We start from the raw sequence: 16,752 nt of genomic DNA, 5'->3' as shown, positions 1-16,752 counted from the left end.
GTGATTCACGTACCCGGTTCATTCCACGCGTGCTACCCATCACCTGCACAAAGGTTTCTACCAGAATCAGAAAGCCACACTGAAATGAACAATTTCTCTTCACAATTACATTTGCAGGAATTATTACAGAGTTACAGTCTCTGCTAAGAACGGAAAAAATCTCGAGCTGAGAGGCTGCCAGAGGATGGAAGATTTCCAGAGGGACAGAGAGGGAGCAAGTCACAGACACAAGAATGGACTTGAGCTTAATTCTTCAGCTGGTCTTATTTCCAAAAGCTGTTTAGACATAAAGACCAATGAAAATATTTTTCTGTCAGTAACACTCCTCACAGAACAACTTAACTCATTTGTGGAAAAGAAAACTGGCCTGCTATTCTAAAATATATTATTTTACCAAAATGTATATCTTATTTAGGTCACCGAGAACATCCAGTCACCATTATTATCCTTCTGTCAGCCCTACCTTCTTTTATCTTCTTCCTATTCTCCAGGGCAAAACAAGGAACAGAGTGAATGATGGAGTCACAAGTCAGTAAAAAGGGCCTAATTTTTAGCATGAAGAAACCTCTTTTGTGTTAACCTTGTGAGAAGATATCCAGATTCAGGAAGTGACAGAACAATAATCTGGTACTCTGCAAGAATTATAAAGGCAACTGTCCATATGCATTTCTCCAGCAGCAATACTGTGATGCAGTTTAATTATTACTTGCTTAAGAAAAATTTAGTGATTAATACCTGGAAATTAATAACTTCAAGAAAGCTGACTTGGCTTTTTGGAATTAATATTTTTCATTTATATTTTAAGCTAATACATTCAATTTCTATTTAGATGTTACCCTCCTGTAAATTAATATTACTGGTATTTTACATTTCCTCAGATACTAGATTTTACAAGGAAAAAGACTTTTGATTTAACTCCATTTAAAAAATGACTAACATAGCAAAAGAAAGCTGGATAACTTTTGGAAATACAGCAAAGCTAAATGTCAGTACAGAAGTCGAATATTTTACCCCCATATTCCCTGACTGCATACTGCCGTACTTTAATATGAACCAGCAGAACCATCATGTAATAGGATGAATTTTGATTAAAGAACCAGGGTACTTTTAGAAGCTATTTTCCATGCAAACACCTACCTAACCTGGGCATTAATGATCTCTGACAAACTATGCTCCTGTACAGTGGCCTGTAAATTTGAGATATTTGATATGAGATAAAATCAGTTGTGATGCCATACAGAAGAAAACACTTCAAACCTCACACCACCATTATTACATGCAAGCCCCAAAAGCACTTTCTTAACCAACATGCCAAGAGATCCTTTGTTTTTCGTGTCAAGACCTCAGTTAACAATTAGCATTTAGAAACCCACAATCTTTTATTTCAGAAAAATAGAAACTAAGTCTGATCAAAACTCAGTCTTCAATACCCTTCTTAATGCTTCCCTCTAATAGATGGAAGAAAAAAAATAGTTACTCTTGATAAAAGCCCTGTATCATTATTTATGATAAAGCCACAAACAAAGTGAGTATTTTAAAAATATAAAATGTTTCTTACCATAAACTAACTACAACTCTTGGTGCTGTTTTCCTTGAGCGCGTTCCATTGGAGCACACGTGTAAGGCAATATTTCATTACTCCCGTTTTAGGAATGCTTTGCCTTAGCAACACTGTGTTTTATGGATTCATACTGCTTCTAGTGCCTTGTGCTTAGGACAGAAAGGGTAATGTATGCTTCCTACTTCAACAGTTCCCTCCCAAAATCAGAATGCACAGGAACCTGAGAAGAGGAGAAAATTTGAGCATGGAAAACACATCTGTCAGATGTGCAACTGCTTTGCAAAGTCACTGTTGTGTCTTTCTAAAAAGTACCTTTCCACTCAAACATTTCACCCAGTATGCTAAACCTGGTGTCTAGTTCAGTCATTAGCAGTTCAAAACAACTACCCCAGCCCCCATTCTAGGGCTGCTTTCACAACACACAGCTTATTTAGAAGTGTCAGCATTAAGCCAAGTGTTTGGCAAAGATGTGAAGGGAGATCTGGACAGCTGTCTTGCATTAAAACTGACATTTTTAAAGGGAGCTACTACTCAGTTCTGTTAAAATTTAATCACTCAAAGCACCCATTTCATGCCACCCCCTTACTAAGATCCGGTTAATATTTTTTTAGAACAAAAATGCAATGGATGTTTATATTTTGGCTACAAACAGCTTTAGGCATTTACTCCACTCTTCAAAAAGCAGTAGGACAAGGCAAGAGAAGGTGTCAGAAGCAGGACAGAACTAATCTGTAATGGTAAAGTTGCCATATTACCATGGAAGGTCTGTAATGCCCAGGTCAACTTTTCCTCCATAATGAAATGGAAGGAGAAGCTGTAGCTGCCCCATCCCTGGCAGCATCCAAAGCCAGATTGGACAAGGCTTGAAGCAACCTGGGATGGTGGAAGTTGTCCTTGCCCATGGCAGGAGGTGGAACTGGATAAACTTTCACCATTCTGTGATTCTCTGTGTGTGGTTTAAGTGTGAGCCTTGCTCAAGTCTTCACAGTAAGACCTCTTAAGGATCCCAGAAAAGGTAACAGAAGAAACAACTTCCAGCCAGAGTGACTGAATCAAGATCCCCTCCCCCAGCTCTGCCAAGGAGGAGCTGACTCACAAATTATTCAAACCACAGAGAAATCTTTTTGATTTGATTAACTCCCATAAATCAGAAGACACATTTATTTTATATGTCAGGCATGAGCATCGCTTAAGTCCAAACAAAATGGAGAGTAACCGAAGGAAACAAAGGGTAGGGAGATTATATCTTTCCTTATAAAACGATATGCCAGGGTACAGAATGATGTGTAATAACACCTGGTGTTTCTGTGAAAGCTTCCAAGTCACAGATAATGGCTGCATAAGAACTGCACTGCAGGCCATAAAGGCAGTGTGGTGCCAGCATTACGAGGTTTGTGCTAAAAAGAAAGGATTTATTCTCTTTAAGAAAGAGGGGATAATAAAAATTTAGAATCATTTTAAGGCTGGTGTTCAGTTACCAGACTACAGTAGAGAGCTGAGAGGCTGCCTGGCAAAATCCTCTGCACTACCAGGCCGGACAGTTGAATTTGTTTGAGTATTTCTAGAGCAATAGGTATTTAGAAAAGAAATGCATTCTGTAGGGATTGTAAAATCAAAGACCATCACTCTTAAACGCACTCAAAAGAATAAAGAGGAAGTACTTTCCATCACGTACAAGGGGAAAATTTCTGCTAATGCAAAACATTTTCCTATTCACGATCATTCAGGAATGCTTTGGCAAATAACTTCGGCAATTACTCTTTATACTTGCCTGGAAATGCCTAAAAAGGCTTATAAACATATGATTTCAGATTGGATACAAACCTGAGAACATTCTGAAGCTTCAAGCACATTTTCTAATTCTTTAATCAAAATTGTAGGAAGTCCTTAGCCATAAATGAATGAAACAAGCTAATGAATAATATAAATTATTATGGTGGAATTCACATAATCTCTTTTAGACATGTACCAGTTTAGGGCACTAAAGTCAACAGTTCTGCTCAAAATAAATGAGAAGTGCCTGCTTTGGAATAGCAGCTTCATTACCTTCCTCCCTTCCAAAACACTGTGTTCTTTTATTTTGTGTTTACTAATGAGTGCAAGACACCTGTCATATACTATGATAATTTATATCATTTTATATAAGACACAAATCAGGCAAACTAAAGACTGTTGAAGTTTGAGGTCCAACTTCTAATGCTGCCTCAAGAAAATGAATTTACCTGCACCAGTAAACAGTGGTTGCAAAACCAACTATTCCCAGAACTCCACATGGGAGGAAAACACAGCCCAAAGTCATCTGTCTTGGAACAACCAAAGCAGGCTGTATAAAAATAAAGAGTATAACACAAAGCACATTTATTAAACAAGCTATTCAATTACTAAAAACACAAGTGTCAGCTGACAACAGTGACTCTCCTCAGCAGAGATTTATAATTTCATACAATTCAGGGTATTTTAGAGGAAACAGACACTATTTACTACAGATAATATTGCTTACATCAATTTTCAACTTACTTTATTATTCCAGCATAAATTGTTTATGACTGCTTGTTGCTGTGTTAGTAGAAACACTACATGATAAGGACTATTTAGATGCCTCTACTGTAAAATCCATCTATTAAAAAAAAAATTTAAAAAACCTCTCCCTTATATAGGGAGAGGTATTAATATGGTATTAAATCCTTCTAAGATTTCTAACACAGCAATATATTCAGAAAAATGTTATGCTCCTCCTCTTCTGCCAGTCCTTCAGAGTCAATTACCCACTACCATAAATTAATATTGTCATATCACATACTGTAAGTTTGAACATGCCAGGAAATTTGATACTTTGCTTTTGCAGTACCAATTGTTCCTCGCACATGCTCATGCACAAGTGTAACCAACCATCTAATGAGATCAGAGCTTCCTAATATATTGCTTATAGATGCATAGATGCTTCTAGTGAATTCAGCACTAAAAATTCAGTGTATTACTGTTCATTAGTAGAAGTTACTCAATTTCCTACCAGATTATATTGATTCCCATGCTACAAGGTCAATAAGCTCAACTGTTTTCAGTTGCTCAACATGTTCTTCCCAGGAGCTCTTAGTGAAACAAAGCAAAACATTGAAAACAGGCTGCACAAGATGTGGATTGCCAGAGTTTTGATCTCATAATACCACCTACTAAATGGGAAATAAATAGGGACCACACAACAAGGTTCAGGTCAGAGGCAAGAGAAAGCCCCACACAGGGCACAGCTCTGTCCTCCTTTAGTTTTTTTTTAACAGATTAGGCCTTGTCTTAGCTCTGTTGATATGATTTGGTAGCCCCTTTCCCATAACCTGTAAAAACACATGTTCCCACTGGGACACACTCCTGGAATAGCATTCCATTCCATGAAGAGCAGAACACCACCAAAGTCTGTGAGGGCTCAGGCTGGAGGCTCTGCAAGAACAAGACTCTGAGCATCTTGATTTGTTGAACTCTACACTGCAGTCAGTGAATTTTCAGAGGTGTTCTGGCACAGGATAAATAAATCCAGCCACCACTACAGGCCCAATATTCAGTCAGCTCTTCCAAAGGCAAGCACAGGTAAGAAGCACCTTTGCAGATCATACATGGAATTCACAGATGCTGCAGGTGGCTGATGACAGCAGTGCTGGGCTGCCAGTTAAGACCTGAAAATTGGGATGCCAAGAGCTTCTGTGCCTACAGTGTGACTCTGAAGTGCAGCCCAGCCTGAATGACATTGCTTACAGCTGTTTCCTACCCACAGGCTCTACAGAGAACCAAATTACAACCTTCACAGTTCCTTGTTATATTTGACTGTGTACTCCCTTTTTTACTGTGCCCTCACTCACAGGAACATCACCAATTCTTATCTGAAACACAGATTTCCTTCAAAGTTGTCAACTGAGGATTTTAAAATTTTGAGTTTGAGCCCTTTTTTCAGATATCTGATAGCAAGGCCAGACCTTCACAATTTTATTAAGATCACACTTCCAACACAAACCTCAGGTCTAACTTCCCCACCTTGGCTTCTTTGAGTTCCCTAAATCCTCTATAAATAAAATGTGCTTCCTTTTTTTTTCCCTTTCTATTTCATATGAACCATTATAAATTTCAAAGGAAAAGGAAAAAGAAACTCACTGAGAAAAACCCACCAAACACAAAGAAACCCAAGAATTTCTTACAGTAAAACAGTGAATATAAGGCCAAGTAACTTAAAGTAATTTATACCTTCTTATTTTTAGGGCCAGTCCCATTCACCTCAAGGCCACTGGTGATCTTTCCTATTTTATCCCAAGAATAGTTTGACTAAAACTCAGGCATTCTAAATGTGTTCAGCAGACTATACTGAACTAAATAAAAACCCCTAAATTCATAAAATAATAGAACAGCCCTTTTTTTGTCTTCAGGCCAGACACAAAATTGAAAAACTGACAAGTCTCATAAGTTGACTGCAGTTAATGGACATGGTAAAATTCCAAAGATTTTAATTGATAAAAAGGATCCATCCAAGTTTAGCTGAAGAAAAGCTTGAAGCCAACTCAGACTTTAAGCTTGACATACATCCCACTTTTGCATCACAACTGCATAAATAAAATTATGAAAAAAATCAACATTAAAAATAATTCCTTCTAAAGCATTCTTAAAACTGAAAAACAAAATATGCTGAAAATTCAATAAATTTTCACAGCCTTCGAAAAAAGAAGCCTTACATTAAGGATGCTAAATTTAATCCCCTCATAATCTGCCTTGTAGGGAAATTCCTGCCACACCACAAACAAACATGAAGATCAAACTACACAATTTGACCAAAATCACAAATTGTAGACTTGTTTGCTTCCAAAACAGTTCTTGCAACCGAACAGGAACTGAGTCTTAATATATTCCATGGCTGGAGCCACATCAACCTCTGCAGCTCAATATGTTTCAAATCAAGAGCTTTACCACAATTTTTCAAAGGATAGACTCTTCTGTCCTGCCACCATGGATTTTTAAATTCACCATGAGATTTTAGATCTCCTAAGAGGTTAAGAGACTTTGGGACACAATCAGTAGTAGAAAGCAATAGAAAAATATCAGGTATGAAATTGAAACTCTAATTTTTATCTTTGGATAAAATAGTTTTATGTATATTTTACTTACAACTGTTATTAGAACAAAGCTTCCAAAAATATATGCCATATTCTTTGTCTTGTTCTTAAAAAAAAACCTAAATTTTGTAGCAGCTAGTAACATTTTACTAACTGGTCATAACAAACTTGGTGGGATTTTTTCATCTCTTACTGTGTATGTATTCTATTAATTATTAATAAAAAATTTACTGGTTTTGATTTAGTGGTACAATGTAGCTATTCAACTATTTGTGGTACTGTTATTCAAGGATTATAGAGGTTTAATTTCTCTCTTTCAACCTCTCCCTTGTATTGTGCATTCCCTATATAAATACATGACTGCTTTAGTTTATTTCCAGTATTGTCAACTCCTACAGTACCATTTTGGTCATGACTTCTGGTGCTTTTCTTTATACTCCAAATGTTAGAATTACATACGGTTTATCTTCTTAAACATATTCTTGTCCTCAGTATTAGAGAAGAAACCTGGAAAGGTTGAGCAAATCATCAGCTTCATGAAGTTCAAAGACAAAAAAAGAAAACTTACTACTGCATTTAAAAAAAAAGCAAACTATAGTACTTCATTATAAGGCACTTGTGAAGAAGAATTTTTAAGAACCAGACTCTTCCTTGTGAACAGGTTTTGAAATAAAGTAATTCTTTTACCAAGCCAAAACCGTAATTAAATGCTTTGGATAAATCATACACTTAAACCACTTCACTAAAAAAATTGCCCATTTTCTCCATTTTTTACATATATCACAGGTATTTAAGTACCATACAGCACCAACGGCAGATAACTGTACCATCTTTAATTCTTCTTAAAACTTAAGATAAATATCTTTCTTGAGTAAAATGGTTTATGCTTCATGTCATACTAACCCTTTCCACAAGATTTATGCTCTCTCTATACAACTTAGCAAAAAAGATGTTGAAAAGTTATTTGTGAATGCTGAACTTTAACACCATCACACTGACAGCACTGTATAGAACAAATTCTTTGCAGGAAGGAGACAGGACATAGACACTGAGGGGGGAAAATAAGGAAGAGGTTTATAAGAGCACATGTATATAGCACATGCTTCCCCTTGATTTTGGTAAGGTTAATTTTTTTACTGTTTCTTAACTTCATCCTCAGGGGACAAACCCTTTGCAGAACTGAATCACTGCAGCTGAACCCGCACTATGAACTAATAACCTCTGCAATCATTTTCAAAGTCCTAGTCTCTTTTTTTTAATGGGAGTTGGTATTGAAAGAATCCTGCCAATTATACTGGAGTGATTTGAACAAAAGAAGAAATTGCTTCACAGCCTTATGACACAGCATCTACAGCAAGTGATGATGTGGCACAAAGCAGTTTTTTTAATTTTACTGGCAAATCAGAAGAGGGGCCAAGGCTGTTATTTTGTGTTGCCTTCCCACAAGGCTCCTTACCACAAAATATGGCTTAGACAGACCTTTTGTTCCTCCAGCTGGGGTACACTCTCTCAGATTATTTCACCAGCACAAGAACTTGCTGCCCTCTACAACTTGAACTTCTCAGACTTCCAAAGAGTAAGTTTTCTTGGTAAGCAGGAATAAAATTAACTGATTGTGTTATTTTTCAGTGAAGACTGATTCATGCATGTTACATAATATTTAGCTTTCAGCAAGTAAACTGCTTACAAATACAGTTACTGAGCTCTGACTTCATTACAGATGGTAGAGAATCAAGCTTTTAAGATTTTCTTTTGTTTTTCAGCTTTGTAACCATGTGTTTTATCATATTGTGTGCATCTGACCTGCATTTCCTGTTATCAAGTTTCACTTGATGTGTTTTAAAGCTAGTTAAATTCTTAAATATTTCATGAAGAGGTGTCAGTGTCTCACTGCTTTGAGACACAACATGCAAGCCTGGCAGGACAATTATTATTCTACCAGAAAGATACTCAGCTACAGTCAAAGCAGTCAAAATGTCTCCCTAAAACCAGCTCCTCTGTCTCTCCATAAAACCTGTGGGAGACTTGGGCACAAACTACTTATCATTTCATCTGACATGATGGGAGCTCTCTTCACATTGTCCACATGGCAAGCAGATTGATCCCATAAAGGCCTTATTGCTCAAAGTGAGAAGACTTTCCTGAGCTGTCCCTCCTGGTTTCTAAGGACAATTGTGGCACTGAGAACAAAAGCTATTAATTGGAAGTTTTGTGACATGGAGTAGAAGTGCTGAGAGAATAGAACCAGAGGGTGAAGCTCAAGTTTTGGACTGCAACTGAAGAGGGAGGAATCAAAAGGAAACAAAGAACATGAAATAGGCAAGAGGGACAAACTGGGATCTGATCCACAAAAATAGAAGGCAGTCACAGGAGTTAAAAACATATTTTAGATACTCACCAACAGAACTGATTAGAAGATATTCTGATATACACTGCCTGAAATATGAAACCCAGTGAATTCCTCCTGAAGCACAGAATTGCCTCTCAACCCAGCACAGTGCATTTATGCAGCACTGCAGTGCGAGGCTGCACTGTGTCTCTGCTAATTGCTTAATTAACTCACAAATCCCACAATGCTGCAGGGATATGGAGTCTCTGGCTTTGCTAAGGACCTACCTGGATTGGAGTTCCTGACTCCAATCAAACCTGATTTTAAAGTTCTCATCAGTTATGAAACTTGACTACATTCAAAAGCGAATTTAGATATGCAGGTTAGGCAATGCCACATGGTGACACCCAGCCACTGGCACTCACAGGCTTTGTGTCACACAGCACACTTACAAGGATGCAACAAATTCCAAGAGCTTGTTACGACTTTAATCCTTAGAATTCTCTCTTTCCTGTTCAGTTCATAGAATACATCAGGAATTAGGTAATCACCACTAGGAATCATCAGAAATGACCACTTGTTTCATCTCTTTTTTACTGATAGTGTTCAGTAAACAAATATTGACAAGGAGTCAATATTTGGGTACGAAACATGCATGAAAAAAATGAGAATAACTGCTTTTCTCTCTCTGCTTCAGGGTTCTTTTACTATACCGAGCAAAGTCTCTGAATTTTTTCCATGACTTCTGTGGTTTGACTTGCAATGTAACATTTTGACTCATTTCTGCTTAAACTGAACAGCTTGACATGATTCACAACTCTCATTCTGCCAAATAACAAGGCTCTGTTGACTGCATAAAGTATTATAAAATGTTAGACTGGCTTTGAGTATCAGAAATTTGACCTGCAACATGACTTGCCTTTCACACCATCAGGATTTCACCTCAGAAGGGTATTTGGAAGGTAAATTAGTTCACATCTATAAAGAACATATGATTACAGACGCAGAAGAAGACTACAAAGAAAACTTACCACTAAAGATTTTATACCATGTGCCATGCATGATGGTTGAACTGTATTGGCTTCAAATAAATGATGGGAACAGAAAAATCACATTATATCGTCATTAACACAGTACTAAGTTGGTCATGTTTTGTGGAAAATAGAAAAAAACACAAAATGCCACAGAACATACAATTTGCAAAGCCACATAAACTTCTATTTTACAAAATATACAGTATTTCCAAGTAATTTATTTCAAAGTTCTCTTTATAGAAGCAGTTCTCTTATGGCACTCTTCAGTACCAGGCACAGCAAAGGTGGAAAGCTGTTCCTTGTCTTAAGTCAGACCAGAAATCCTCTGTTTACTTCAAGAACAGTAAATTTGTTTATGTTGTTTAGGTGGAAGGTACAGATCAAAACTTAGTTTTCCTAGTAATGTCACAGACAGTGTTTCCCAAAAAAGACATTATTCTATTAATTTCATTATATATTGCTGCTTCTTAGAACTTTTGTGCTATTTACTTTGTAACTATTTAAAATTTAATATTTCTTCTCATCAACAGGTCACAACATATACATTTAAAATATGGCAATTCTGAGCCACCTATCGATCCTCCACCTCCTCTGGGCTGCTTTGGTCTTTTGTCAGTATGAAGACTATGATTTTGAGGATGAATATGGTGGGGAGCCAGATCATCAACTTCCATATTATTTTAACCCAAACACACAAGTTGAAGTTCCTCATTTTCCTTTCCCAGTTGAGTGTGCCAAGGAATGCTTTTGTCCACCAGCTTTTCCCTTATCCATGTACTGTGATCACCGGAAACTCAAGACAATACCAAACATCCCCAGTCATGTCCAACAACTTTATCTGCAAAACAACAACATTGAAGCTGTGCCTGCAGGACCATTCACTAATGTTACCTTCATAAGGGAAATTAACCTCAGCTACAATAATATTAAATTCCATATGATTGACCACGGTGTTTTTGCCAAACTTTCAAACTTAGTGCAACTTCATTTACAACATAATGAATTAGAAGAATTTCCATTCCCTTTGCCCAGCTCTCTAGAGAGACTCCTCCTTGGTTTCAATAAAATTTCCCAGCTACCTAGAAATGCACTGGAAGGACTGCCTAACATGACCATGCTTGACCTTTGCAATAACTTACTTGATGACTCGGTGTTCAAAGAAAAACCCTTTTCAAACATGAAAAATTTAATGCAGCTCAACTTATGCAACAACAAATTACAGACAATGCCTCCTGACCTGCCGCCATCACTTCGGCATCTTTCTCTTGAAAATAACTCCATTTCTCATATTCCAGAAAACTATTTCAACAGACTTCCCCAAATCATTGCTCTAAGAATGTCCCACAATAACCTGCAGAACATTCCACACAACACCTTTAATCTACCCAACCTTCTAGAACTTAATCTTGGACATAACAGATTGAAACAAGTGTTCTATATTCCAAGAAGTCTGCAGCATTTGTACATTGAAGGCAATGAAATTGAAAGTAGGTTGATGGTTAAACTTTGTAAAAAGCAATAAACTTAGTGGATTTTGGCATTGGTTGTGGGAGGAGTGTGGGGAGAATATTGTCCTTTATTCTTTGGAATGCAATATAAACACATCCTCACAGTCATTTGAGACCAATTTGAAAGTAAAGAGGATTTAATTTTTGAAGCTTTCCTCTAATTCACAGTTCTATGTTAAAGTTGGTACCAGTTTTTCATGTAACAGCTAAAATATTTTTGAAAATTGCTTCTGATTTGGCAACTGATAAAAACATACAGAGAAAAGGAATTATGAAAATATTTAATTCACATAAAACAGTAATTACAAATTCCTTACCCCACAACCCTATATTTTGCAAGCCCCCAAACTGGTACCATTGTCATTTACAAAACTGATTTAAAACATAGAGAAAAGCCACATTACTGTGCACCACAAAAACACTTTCCATTTTAAATTTCAAAACGTAGGTTTCACTTTTGCACTAGGTCTAAAACATAACCACTTTCTGCACCTCAATTAATATTTTTCATTCTCTTACAGACATCAACGTTACTGTGATGTGTCCAACTCTGGACCCACTGAACATCAAGCAGTTGACCTACATACGGGTAGACCAAAACAAGCTCACGAGCCCCATCAGCACCTATGCCTTCTTCTGCTTCCCTCTCATCAGAACTATTTATTATGGAGAGCAAAATGTCACTGTCAACAGGCCAACTCAGCTCAGAACACCTGTGTTTCGGCGGTTTCTAACACCAGAGGAATTCCAGGAAGCAGACGACAATCATGAAACGCTCAATCAAGAAACAGAAGAAGAAGATGATCAAGCAGAAGACAGCTATTTTCATCCTTACTATCACTGAAATAATCATGGTTAATGAGTATATATGGAAACTTTTCATTAGTCTGGGCTATTCATCTCTGTCCTATAACAGCTGGGCAGTTTGGGATATTCAAGATGCAACTATAAAGTGAAGATAGGAGTTTAAAGTAGGTAAATGTCCTATTATTGGTGTAGTAAAAAACAATACTAGGAACAAAGAGCACTCACCTGAGCATTAGATAAAAGTCTGACATATCACCTGGGTTGATGATGGGCTCACCTTTGGGTGATCAGCCAAAGTAAAAAAAAATTGACCTGAAAAGCTTCTCTGTTCTAAAGTGATCCAGTTGCAAAATGACTAAAATACAAATCAGTGTCATAATTCAATAGGAACACGTGATTAAGGCAAAAAATCCATCCAGCTCTACATCCTATTGCTGACAGCAGAAGCAAAGAGATGCACTAGAGAAAAGGACATGAGACTGAGATTACAAAATACCTCCAACATGGTCCCTCCACATCTCCCAGAAATACAGATATTTCTTCTTCCAATTTCTAACTGGACAAGGACATCACAAATATGGAGCTTCAAATGTTCCCCATATTATGTTTCAAGTGTCCTGACAAGCTCTATTATAATATTCACTTCTTTGGCTGTCCTTTAAATATCAGTCTTTCAAAGGAGATTTCAGTTTATTACTAATACAGGCAACAATCTTTCACCAAGCTGCTGGAATCTAGGGAAAAGCATGTGCATTGCACAACTAAACCATAAGCATTTATATTTTCCCTGTGCTTCAGCCCATATTATTTTAGAAGACACATAGAAATGTAATGTAATCTTTGCATTTAGAATTATTCATCAAGTAGAAGAGGAACAAAGAAAAGTATTGCAGGGTTTTTTAAACTATTAATTTAGACTATCCCTCTGCACAGCTAATACCAATTAGCTGTATTCTGCTTCAAAGCAGAATCAATGCTGCTTAACCTGAAGAAAACTTTGAGCTATGCAACTGTTTGTTATATCTTATTCCTAGAAACACATCCAGATAACTACAGGGGAAGATAACACTATAGAGCACTTTATTGCCTTTTTTTATCACTACTTTATTTTTCAGCACTTTTTCCCTGATAGAGCTTTACTAGCTGTGAAGTAAAAAATCCCTGCTTTCAACAGCAAAATGAAATGACTGCAAGTGATAGATCCATATATCATACTACCAACTTTGCATCATTTTAGGTAGTCTTTTTAGTTTTCCAATACTTAAAGTACAATGTAATCAGATTTCGATTAGAATTTGAGAAGATAGGCAGGCGTCATTTTTTCTCTCAGAATTTCATTTATTTTTTTAGGCCCATCATCATATTTATGGTTTTTGATGTATCAACTGAAATATTAAGAAAATGAAAATACATAATGACTTCTTTTTAAGAGAAAGAGATTTATTGTAAAGCTATGAATATAAACTTGTAAGAATATGTATAGTCTTTAGGGACAACAAGTTGTAAGAATTTGTGGGTACAAAATTTATTCTCTTGTTATTGATTTGTGGATCTTCAGCCAACTAACTAGTTGCCCCTCTCTCCTTCCCCTTTCTCTTATCTGCATTCTGAACAGATCCAGTATTCATAGCAACCTATTTTATGGCCACCCACAAATTCACAGTGCTACAGAGCAGCGCTGTCTGCTTTTTAAAAAACAAAAAATTATTAACATTTATCACCCTCAAACACTTCTGTGTTTCTGAATAAGGAACACATGCATGTATTCATTCCTTCATTTAAGTACTCAATATCATTTATCTACAATATATACAAGAATTTAAATATAATTTTACTGCTTTATTAATATATACATGTAGAATATTAACCTTTGGGAACATTTCAACTATTTCAGATTTTAAGTGACTGGTGCACAAAATGCAAATCTAAAATAAGAGGCTTTTTTGTAAGGCTTGCTGAGCTTTAAAAATAAAAGAACACTATCCTGCTATAGTATAAATATTACATCTTTTATCACAAACTTTCTGCTTTTTAAAGACATTTATTAAACAAAGCTTAGCTTTAGTTTTAAAGTAGAAGTCAAAATACTGATGTTATATGCATTTCTCAAAGTCAAACTGGAAATTATTGAAAACTTCAGAGATGCCTTATTACACTTGATTCATTCAGGTGGAACACAATTTGTATTACAAGCAGAACTATTATAATTTACTTTTCTTTCAAATAATGTTATCATATGATCTGTAGCACATAGGACACTTATTCCAGAAAGGCTTTTACAGTGAACAGGGAACTCAAGACTTGGGGTAGCCTTAGAGAAATTACAATTAATAATAAAGTACTGGATTAATGGATATCTAGCTGAGTGCAATTTGCTCTGGTAACACAGGGGATGCCTACTGTAAAAGTCATGATGTTTTTGCCTTGCAAATATCTTGGACTTCTCTAAGGGAATCATGAAGGATGTGGAAAAGGGAGATCCTGGTCCAAACAGCCTACAAAAATTCTTCAAGGTTTTTAAAGAAATTAAGTTGCCATAGATTAAAAAGCAACATCACAAACGAAAGTCAAATAAAATATGAGAAACATCCTAAGAATAAATGGTCAGTTCTTACTGTGGAGGGGATCCCACTGGTGGGAACTTTGCAAAGGGCCTGTGCTGGAATTTATTCAATTTAAAATGCTAGCAAGAGAAATAAACCAGGCTGAGAAGCAAGATGCCAACACTGACTGCTCAGTGTTGCTGAAGAATGGCTATGGATGCTAACTATGAGCAAAAGCAGGGAGCACAGTGCCTGTGGAAAAGCATGCTGCATAACCTTCTCAGTCTCACCTGAGAAAGTGGTCTGGGAAATCATAAAGAGGAATTAAAACAATCCTCAGAGAAAAAATCCTTGCAGGTGCTGTTTGTCAGTTCCTTGCTTTCTTGCAAGAGAAGGTCGAGGGGTGGTGTACCCCGCTGACCAATGATGGTGATGTGTTAGTTTACTAACCAGTAAGAGTTTTACCTTTCCGTACTTTCACGTATCGGTCTATAAAAGAAGATCTGAGGTAATAAACTTTGCTCTCCTGTTCAACTCACAAGAGAGTTTGTGTTGTTCTTCTCACCAAATGTCCTCAGGATGCTAAAACACCAATGGAGCTCATCACTGTTAAATGAGAAGCAACATCCATTGAAATGATGATCTTAGTTTCAATTAAAACTAATGAAGGATGACCTCACCAACATCACTCAGGAGCGAGACTCAGGAGTGCTTGGGTAGCAATAGGTGTTCAGTGAAACCACTGGGCTCAGCACCCAGTAGTCATAAAAAGGAAATTCAAATGCAGAGAGTAACTAGAGACAAACGGAAAGGAGATATCAAGACACTGCCATAAATCTGTGGCTCACCCAGACATTAAATGCAGCATTGATTTCCAAAGCCTCAGGTAGCTGGTGTCATTACATAGGACATGATTGGAAAAGGATTAGAGCAAGGTCACCAAAGGAAAGGAATAGCTGCTGTAACAACATGGAATGCACTGGGGCTCAGCAGCTCAGCACAGAAATGGCTGAGGGGGGATACAGACAACAAAATTATGAGTTGCATTAACAGCAAGGGTCTGGGGATGGGCTGCTTCTGTACAAGGGAAGGAGCCATCAAATGATGCTCATGTGTCTCATGTACCTGTACACAAGTGGATGCAGCAGCAATTTTAGACATGGTGTTGAGGAAAGACAGGAACAGTAATTGTGTTCCTTGGAAGATATCCACTAAAGCATGCTAAACGACACACAGTAGGTAAAAAATGCTGAGCTGAAAATAGGTGGAGAATGAAAGAACTTTTGAAGACAGGATAGAGACAGGGATCACACATGATTGTCCTATTCTCAGTCTTCCCAAAGCATCTGTTTATGGGCATTGCTGGACACAGGATATTGTACACTAACCTTTATTATTAATTCCACATCCAATTCCATGTTCTCACTATCCTGAACCATGGTAATGTGCTGGTGCTGCTCCTCACTACTACTGCCTTGGTACAGTGTAAAACATACTTGCTTTGTGTTTGCTCTGGTACTTCCTTTCAAATTATACATTGTTTTTAAAGGAGGAAATAGGTCCATAAACTAAGTAAACATGCTATTTATTTCATCAGTAACAGCAAAACCCAACATTCAAATAGCTTAATGAGTTTGTTTACAGAGCACTCAGAAAATACAGAAACAAAGTTTGATCTGGGTTTTAACTCTGCATCTCCATGAGCAATTCAGGTAAAGTAACAGCCACAAGAAGTTATTACAAAAATCAAAAGAAAGAGAAATAACAGTAGTTTAATCCAACTGTCTGTATTTCTCCCTTTAGCCCAAAAAAGTGGGAATATATTTTGCTCTTTCCTGATAAATATTTTTTACACTTTGCTTCAGTACTGTGATAATGAAAGT

At 36.9% G+C, this 16,752-nt stretch overlaps 2 protein-coding genes across 5 annotated transcripts in view; one reads left to right on the top strand and one right to left on the bottom strand.

The window, feature by feature from the left end:
• CENPP (centromere protein P) overlaps positions 1 to 16,752 on the bottom strand; it is a 111,670-nt gene that overhangs the window by 65,420 nt on the left and 29,498 nt on the right. The window lies entirely within an intron of this gene.
• OMD (osteomodulin) lies at positions 8,142 to 15,328 on the top strand. The gene is made up of 3 exons (XM_005522212.3): positions 8,142 to 8,224; positions 10,542 to 11,498; positions 12,041 to 15,328. Exons 2-3 carry the CDS (start codon positions 10,565 to 10,567, stop codon positions 12,361 to 12,363), a joined length of 1,257 nt encoding a protein of 418 aa, XP_005522269.1. The 5' UTR covers positions 8,142 to 8,224; positions 10,542 to 10,564; the 3' UTR covers positions 12,364 to 15,328.

This window comes from Pseudopodoces humilis, chromosome 13, assembly GCF_049639895.1.
Source record: "Pseudopodoces humilis isolate 2021_Gansu_Grassland_sample_001 chromosome 13, ASM4963989v1, whole genome shotgun sequence".
NCBI classification, from domain to species: domain Eukaryota; kingdom Metazoa; phylum Chordata; class Aves; order Passeriformes; family Paridae; genus Pseudopodoces; species Pseudopodoces humilis.
This window is presented reverse-complemented; position numbering and strand designations above follow the sequence as displayed.

Bases quoted from the DNA above. Each gene is read 5' to 3' on its own strand.
- OMD (XM_005522212.3), top strand. From the start codon at position 10,565: ATGGCAATTCTGAGCCACCTATCGATCCTCCACCTCCTCTGGGCTGCT. The intron at 11,499-12,040 runs GTAGGTTGATGG...ATTCTCTTACAG, and splicing joins TGAAGGCAATGAAATTGAAA to ACATCAACGTTACTGTGATG.